Source organism: Kogia breviceps, chromosome 1, assembly GCF_026419965.1.
Source record: "Kogia breviceps isolate mKogBre1 chromosome 1, mKogBre1 haplotype 1, whole genome shotgun sequence".
In the NCBI taxonomy this organism is placed as follows: Eukaryota; Metazoa; Chordata; class Mammalia; order Artiodactyla; family Physeteridae; genus Kogia; species Kogia breviceps.
This window is the reverse complement of record NC_081310.1, coordinates 115,020,853-115,029,041: the sequence shown is the minus strand read 5'-3', so window position 1 is coordinate 115,029,041 and position 8,189 is coordinate 115,020,853. Positions and strand designations below refer to the sequence as shown.

Sequence of the window (8,189 nt, the reverse complement as noted above, 5' to 3'; positions counted from 1 at the left end):
CTGAGTACACCCTGGGCAGAGCTGTGACAGGGTCAAGGGCAAGTAAGGGAAGCCAGGAGACCCTGGACCTCAGCAACCAGTTTTCTCAGAGGCTTCTGAGAAACACAAGGATACAACGTGTTTTCATCTTTTTTTTTTAACATCTTTATTGCAGTATAATTGTTTTACAATGGTGTGTTAGTTTCTGCTTTATAACAAAGTGAATCAGCTATACATATACATATATCCCCATATCCCCTCCCTCTTGCGCCTCCCTCCCACCCTCCCTATCCCACCCCTCTAGGTGGTCACAAAGCACGGAGCTGATCTCCCTGTGCTATGCAGCTGCTTCCCACTAGCTATCTATTTTACGTTTGGTAGTGTATATATGTCCATGCCACTCTCTCACTTTGTCACAGCTTACCCTTCCCCCTCCCCATATCCTCAAGTCCCTTCTCTAGTAGATCTGTGTCTTTATTCCCATCTTGCCCTTAGGTTCTTCATGACCATTTTTTTTCCTTAGATTCCATATATATGTGTTAGCATACGGTATTTGTTTTTCTCTTTCTGACTTACTTCACTCTGTATGACAGACTCTGGGTCCATCCACCTCACTACAAATAACTCAATTTCATTTCTTTTTATGGCTGAGTAATATTCCATTGTATATATATGCCACATCTTCTTTACCCATTCATCTGTCGATGGACACTTAGGTTGCTTCCATGTCTTGGCTATTGTAAATAGAGCTGCAATGAACATTTTGGTACATGTGTCTTTTTGAATTATGGTTTTCTCAGGGTATATGCCCAGTAGTGGGATTGCTGGGTCATACAGTAGTTCTATTTTTAGTTTTTTGAGGAAACTCCATACTGTTCTCCATAGTGGCTGTATCAATTTAATTCCTACCAACAGTGCAAGAGTGTTCCCTTTTCTCCACACCCTCTCCAGCATTTATTGTTTCTAGATTTTTTGATGATGGCCATTCTGACTGGTGTGAAATGATATCTCATTGTAGTTTTGATTTGCATTTCTCTAATGATTAATGATGTTGAGCATTCTTTCATATGTTTGTTGGCACTCTGTATATCTTCTTTGCAGAGATGTCTATTTAGGTCTTCTGCCCATTTTTGGATTGGGTTTTTTTTTTTTTTTTTTTTTTTGATATTGACCTGTGTGAGCTGCTTGTAAATTTTGGAGATTAATCCTTTGTCAGTTGCTTCATTTGCAAATATTTTCTCTCATTCTGAGAGTAGTCTTTTCATCTTGTTTATGGTTTCCTTTGCTGTGCAAAAGTTTTAAGTTTCATTAGGTCCCATTTGTTTATGTTTGTTTTTATTTCCATTTCTCTAGGAGGTGGGTCAAAAAGGATCTTGCTGTTATGTATGTCATAGAGTGTTCTGCTTAGGTTTTCCTCAAAGAGTTTGATAGTGTCTGGCCTTACATTTAGCTCTTTAATCCATTTTGAGTTTATTTTTGTGTATGGTGTTAGGAAGTGTTCTCACTTCATTCTTTTACATGTAGCTGTCCAGTTTTCCCAGCACCACTTATTGAAGAGGATGTCTTTTTCTCCATTGTATATTCTTGCCTCCTTTATCAAAGATAAGGTGACCATATGTGCGTGGGTTTATCTCTGGGCTTTCTGTCCTGTTCCATTGATCTATATGTCTGTTTTTGTGCCAGTACCGCACTGTCTTGATTACTGTAGATTTGTAGTATAGTCTGAAGTCAGGGAGCCTGATTCCTCCAGCTCGGTTTTTCGTTCTCAAGATTGCTTTGGCTATTCGGGGTCTTTTGTGTTTCCATACAAATTGTGAAATTTTTTGTTCTAGGTCTGTCTGTGAAAAGTGCCAGTGGTAGTTTGATAGGGATTGCATTGAATCTGTAGATTGCTTTGGGTAGTGGAGTCATTTCCACAATGCTGATCTTCCAATCCAAGAACATGGTATATATCTCTCCATCTATTTGTATCATGTTTAATTTCTTTCACCAGTGTCTTATAATTTTCTGCATATAGGTTTTTTTGTCTCCTTAGGTAGGTTTATTCCTAGATATTTTATTCGTGTTTTCCTCTTATGTTTTGCATTTTCCTAGACTAGGGATTGAGGTGAGAAGGGGCCATGGGGATAGTAGCCTGGCACTTAGGGGCTATTCCCAGCCCCTGGTTCAGACACAGGCTCAGGGCCTCACCAGCCCATCCTTGATATGGACTTTCTCACCCTCACACAGTGAACTGAGTGGCATCAAGTATTTGACACTAAACAAAAGCAACTAAATTGCAGAAAAGAGAGCTGCCACCATCCTGAGCTCATTAATGGTCTTCCCACTCAGATGCCAGCTCACGGCCCCCTCCTGCATCCAATCCATCTGAACCACACCCTCTCCGCCCAGAGCCCACTGAGCTGCCTTGAGCCCTTCATTAAAAGAGACCCTGAATCCACTTTCTCAAAAAATTGCCCCAGTTGGGTGGAGGAACTCCAGTCGCATCCCTCCCTACCTGGACACAGCCTAGTCCTGTCCCCACCCCACATCCCCACACCAGTGCAGCAGGAACATGATGGCCACTCGCCCCTTTTTCATGCTTTTATTCTGCAACTAGTGGTCAGTGTGCACAGCTTCCGGCATCAGCATGCTGACCTGGGCAAGCCTCGGGCAGGGTCCAGATGTGAGGTGCTGAGTGAGGCTTGTGTTTCAGACGAGATGGAGGCCAGTGATATAACACCCAGACAAACTGCTTTGAACTTCAGGCAGACCTCACTCTCTAGAGAAGATGACTTATCTAGATGCAGGGCACGTGCAGCCTGGCTGTGGTCCTGGTTGGTAGTTGCCTCCTGTGTCCGAAATCAGAGATCTGCCTGCCCCACCCCCGCTCCTGACCCCTCCCCACGCTGGCCAGATGCCAGAGGCCTCCTCAAGGTCACAGACCTGCTCTTGATCCTTGAAAGGAGCTGTTGGAGGTAACTCCCTCATAGCCACCTAAAATGTCAACAGCTGGTTTAGACTGAACCACCACCATCTGCGTTTCATGGGGAGGCGGTGGGATTGGGGGTTTCGCTGGGTAACTGGTAACTTGCGATATGAGGGACCTTGGAGGCCTGCAGTTCTGTCCCGGGAGGCAGGCCACAGGCTGGCCCCATAGAAGCCGTCTGGAGGCCGACTGACCTCCTGGCTCCCCACGCCTTCCTCGAGCTCACCGACTCAGGCAGAAGAGCACACGCAGGATGGGGAGAGGCAGGGCGGGCAGACAGAGACATGAGGAAGGAATATGTTCCTGCTACTTGCAGGCCCTCAGGCAGCCTGAGCAGCGCACACAGGCTACTCCCAGGACCACAGCTACCAGCCTGGACCCTGCAGGTCACCCTGTGGCGTGTGTCTCGTGGGTGCACCTGTGTGCGCTAGGGAGGAGGGGAGTAGGTAGGCGGTGCAGGGAGTGGGGATGGGACAGCAGAGGGTTGCAGGATTGGGCCACAAGGCAGAAATAAAAGTCCAAGAGAGACCACCCCAGCCTGTGCTCAGGAGTAGGCCCAATGGGTGTCCGGAGACCGGAAAAGCTCCTAAAAGTTGATGTTCTTCAAGTCGGTGGAGCAGCGGTACCTGCCACCCAGGCCTCTGGAGCACAGCAGGCTGGGCAGGCAGGGGCAGGTGTGGTGCTGGCGTTTTCTGAAGAAAGGGACCTGGGGAGAGAAGGGAAGAGGGTGGCACCTTCACCGAAGGGAGATGGGCTCCCGGGGCAGGAACCTATGGCCAGCCCAGCCCTGGCCAATGTCTCACTGCCACCACCCCAGCACAACAAAAACAGTTTTACAGAGGAGGAAACTGAGGCACAGAGTGGCTAAGCAACGTGCCAAAATCACACAGCCAACTTGTGGAGGAGGCAGGATTTGAACGCAGGCAATCTGGCTGTGACACGCTGTGATCAGCCACAACCCTAAAACCCCACAAGCCCTTACACTGCCCACCCGGGGCCCCTCGCTGACCCAGCACACGTGATCACTCACAAACTCACACGTACATCCGTAATTGAATATCACTTATAGCTCACCCATTATACTCTCCACCCCATGTTGGGTGCCGGGGATGCAGCTACACAGGACATGGTCCCTGCCGGGTGATTCACTCCCAGAGGAGGGCGAAACCACTGAGGTTTCCTCGAAGGGGGTGAATAGGAGAGGTTCAGAGCATAGGTAGTCAGGCAGCCTGGGCTCCAATCCTAGGTCTGCCACTTCCCAGCTGTGTGGCAACTGGCAAGTTATTTAGCTTCTCTGTGCCTCAATTTATTGTCTGTAAAATGGATTAATAATAGAGGCTACCACATACGGTTGTAAAGGGGTTTACACTACAAACCTAAAGAGGTTTAAACTTGCAAAGAGTACTTAATACGAAGGGTAGCACATAGTAAGCACTCCGCACTAGCCTGTATTACCTCTGCTGCATGCTTTGGGAATATAGATCTGCGGCTGAACCCCCTGGCGCACCCCAAGGCCACGAGGACTGTGCTCTGTCCCGTCTGTCTCCCCCCACCTCCTCACTCCCAGGCAGGCCCTGCCAGGGAGGACCACAGCCGGAGGATGCTCCTGGGTGCAGGTGTGCTCCCCAGAGGGGCTTGAAGGACGTCTGGAGCACAGGAAGCCCCGGGAAGGGGGTGCAAGCCCACAGTTGCTGCTGCATCCACCTGATGTTCAGAAGCAAAGGCCTTGTGGCCTTTCTGTGCCCTCTGGGCTGGGAGCTCCTGAGGGAGCAAGGCAGGCGCTGGGCACCTGGGACACAGAAGGGTGAACCTCCTTAAAGTGTGTGCACCGGGGGCCTGGCCAGCTTCACCCTGCCCCTCCCCCACCCCCAGGCCCTGGCTGGGAGCCCATTTTACAGTCTTCCCGCGTCGTGTTCTTGAGGGAAGGATGCTGTGCAGCAAAGGGCATTCAGGAGCCTCTCAGAGCTGCAACTCATCAGATCAGCAACAAACATCAGACGTGTCAGTCTACTCCCCTCATTGTATGCACGAGGTGACTGACGCCCAGGACCCTTCAGCAAATGAGGAGCTGGGGTCCCAGCCTCCAGGTCTAACAGGCTGTGTGATTGGACCCCACTGCACCCCGCCACCCCCAAAGCAAGGAGGCAGTGAGATATTCCTAGACTGGAATCAGAGCACTGCAGTCCAGTGCCGGCTCTGGCTCGTTGCCTTGTGCCCCGAGCAAGTGTGAACAGTACCTTGTGCCTGCCAGGGTAGCACTCCTCTCCTTCCCGCCCCAGCGGGGTGCACACCCGCAGCCCACGCAGCCACAGGCTGACTGCGCAGCAGGTGCCCGCCCCGCACTGGGCGTCCCGCTCGCAGGCCTGCGGGGTGGAAGACAGAAGGGGTCGTTAGTGCCCATGAGGCCCATCCCAGAGAAACCAGAAGGGACCGCACATCCAAAAGCCCTGAGAGACGTGCTGGGAACAGCACCCAGGCCGCGGCCTCCCGGGACACCCAGGGCAATGCTGTCCACGCACCTCTCTCGGCAGGATGCTCAGGGCTCAGCTGGGCAACAGACCTGGATCTGAGGAGCCCCCAAGCTCCTTCGAGGTCACTCGGTAGGGAGGCTGTCCTCTTCTGACGGGTCTAGAGCTCAGGAGATGGAGCTTTTCTAGCACCAGGAGATGCTCAGTGGATGCTTGTGGGATTGAATTAATTCAAATCCTTAGACGGGGGAGGGCCTCAATGGCCTGCACCCCAGGGTGTCAGTGCTGAGTTTCTGTGGATGGGGACCCTCCAGCCCTCACCCGGCAGCACTCAGTGTTGGTGCCTCCCCTCCCCGTGGTGTCCCCCTCAGTTCTCACTAGAAACCCAGCCTCATCTGAGGGTCCAGCACGCCTCGACAGTTGTTTCCCCCGGGGCTTCTCTGCTGGCCTGCCTGGCCCCCAGAGAGGGATGGACCCCTCTGGGCTGGGCTTCCAGAGCAGGGGCTAAGTGACCTTCTGGAAGGTGCCATCTGTAAAGCCACACAAGCCCACTTTAAACAAAAGCCTGGATTGGGGAAGACAGACTGAACAGCTCCAGACTCACAGCAGGCCACACTGGAGAAGCACCCAGGCTTTCCACTTCCAGAGAAGCTTTGCAGCTTTTCTGAGCCGAAATTGGGAGCGGGGTTTGGGTTGGCTCTTATTCCCCAACACAAGGCCATGGAGGGCCTTCTGGCTGCCTGGGGGGCAAGGCAGGAACTGTAAGACCCACAATGTGCTCGGCCCCAGGAGGAAAGCGGGAGATGCCGGGGCTGCTCGTCACGCAGAGGAGGTGTAGGTGGCAGTGACCTCACCACTCCGGTCTCCAGCCAAGTGAGGGCACTTCTCACACACCAGCCGGTCCCTGAAAGCTCAGGGTTAGGGCCGAGTAGACCCCATCTGACTATTCCACAAGAGAGATGGGGCATCGCTGTCGCCCTCTGGGAAGAGGGGCCCCCAGGCCTGAATTTGGGACGGTCACAGTCCTGAGAGCAGGGGAGTGCGGGGACAGTACAGCCCAGCCACTTCCTGAGGGTCAGACTCAGGGCAGCAGCAAGGACCGGAGCACAGAGGGAACAGCTCTAACAACTACCTGTGGTCGGATCTGTCACGTGTGTCCTCTTACCCCAGCTTCCTCTCCTTCTGTGCTTTCCAAAGGGTCAAACTGGAGCCTTTACTAGGAAGATCTTTCCTCATGTCTCAGACCTGCCTTCCACGCCCCTCCACTCCCACATCCCGGGCCAGACTCAGGGTCAACCCGCTGCTCCTGTCCCTCTCGGCGGGGTAACCATGGCTTCTATCCTCTGCTCTTACCCTCCTGATCTTCAAGCTGCACAATAGGAAGACAGCCTTTGGTGGTTTACATCCATTAGGTATAATTCTGCCCTGACAGTTGTATTTATGCTCTGGGTCTCCAAAGCACTGGCTTGCCTTTGATACTTCTTCTTTGAAACTCAGTCTTTTTCCTCTAAAAGGGAGAAGAAAGAAATTTTCCTTTCTGTGAACATTAAAATTAATCTAATTCCAGGAATGGTTTGGCCTTTCTTTACATTTCCATTCTCCGTGTAAAAAGTTAGAGGAAGTTGAAACAATAGTGAATGTCCCTCTTTTTTTTTTTTTCCTAGTGGCTTTTATCTGGAAAACTCTCAGGTAAGCCATTACTTTCTGTTTTGATAAGAATTGTCCCACCACCGTCACACAAAGTGTGCCCATGTGAGGGTAGGTCCAGGTGAAGCCAAACTTCTGAGAGAGAACCACAGTTGGGGTGTCTCAAATACTACCATGTGCCCGCCCGGGTGTGCCCACAGAGGGACCGGATTTCTACTTGTTATCCGACACTTGTTTCTGGGTCACTCAGCCAGATGTTGGCGTCGCCCTTATTCTTATCAGACCTGGGCACCGAGTGAAAACACATAAACCATAAGGGAAAGAAAGAGTTTCAGGACAGGCTTTCTTTAAGAGCAGAGAAAGCAGAGATTAAATGTACCCAATAGAAGCTAAATAAGGTCACCGCCTTTAAGTCAACTTGCTACGTAAATTACACTCGGCATGTGGTCTAGACCATATATGACAACCAACGTTTACACAAAAGACAGATTAGGGGGTGCTAATCCACTTTCTAAAAGAGTTCATTATTACACAACAGTAATCTTCCTTTGACCAAAGTTCCAAACTTCAGAATTTGCAATGCTCTCCTCATGCGTTGAGAGCAGAATTTGATTTACACACAGTTTCTCAAAAGCAGATCCCCTTTAGCAGAGTGAGGTCTAACTAACGTGAAAATCCTGTGAAATGCCTCTAGGAAGTGCTGTCTGGTGGCTGGTTCCCCACGCCCTTCATTTGCCTCCTGTTCGGTTCCTCCCAACCCATGCAGACCCTGACGTCCTCCCAAAACCCAGGGAGTAGAGAATATTGGACGACTTACCCCTGTGATCACAGCACAGTCGGACACAGTCACCAGGAGAAGCATGACTGAGACTCGCGTGGTACCTCTCATGGTCGCTTGGGGTGACGGCAAACACTGCCGACTCCGCTCAGCCTCAAGCCCGCCAGCTGGGAAGGCCAGGCTCTCCCCAGAGATTTATACCGTCCAATCCAGGCTGCCCGTGGATGCCTGTCTCCTCTATTCTCTTCCTCATCACACTGTTATTCAGATGATCTCAGAGATGGAGATGAGACCTGAATCCCTAATGACATCAAATCACCATCAAAACCAATAAATGAACCATCGGCGG

The 8,189-nt window shown here is 51.0% G+C and overlaps 1 protein-coding gene across 1 annotated transcript; it reads right to left on the bottom strand.

Annotated features, from left to right (window-relative positions):
- Positions 1-3,533: 3,533 nt before the first annotated feature.
- Positions 3,534-7,951, bottom strand: PROK1 (prokineticin 1). Its single transcript, XM_059055689.1, has 3 exons — positions 7,880-7,951; positions 5,185-5,310; positions 3,534-3,653 (listed from the first exon to the last, which is right to left on the bottom strand). The coding sequence occupies exons 1-3, from the start codon at positions 7,949-7,951 to the stop codon at positions 3,534-3,536; spliced, it is 318 nt and encodes a 105-aa protein (XP_058911672.1).
- Positions 7,952-8,189: the final 238 nt, after the last annotated feature.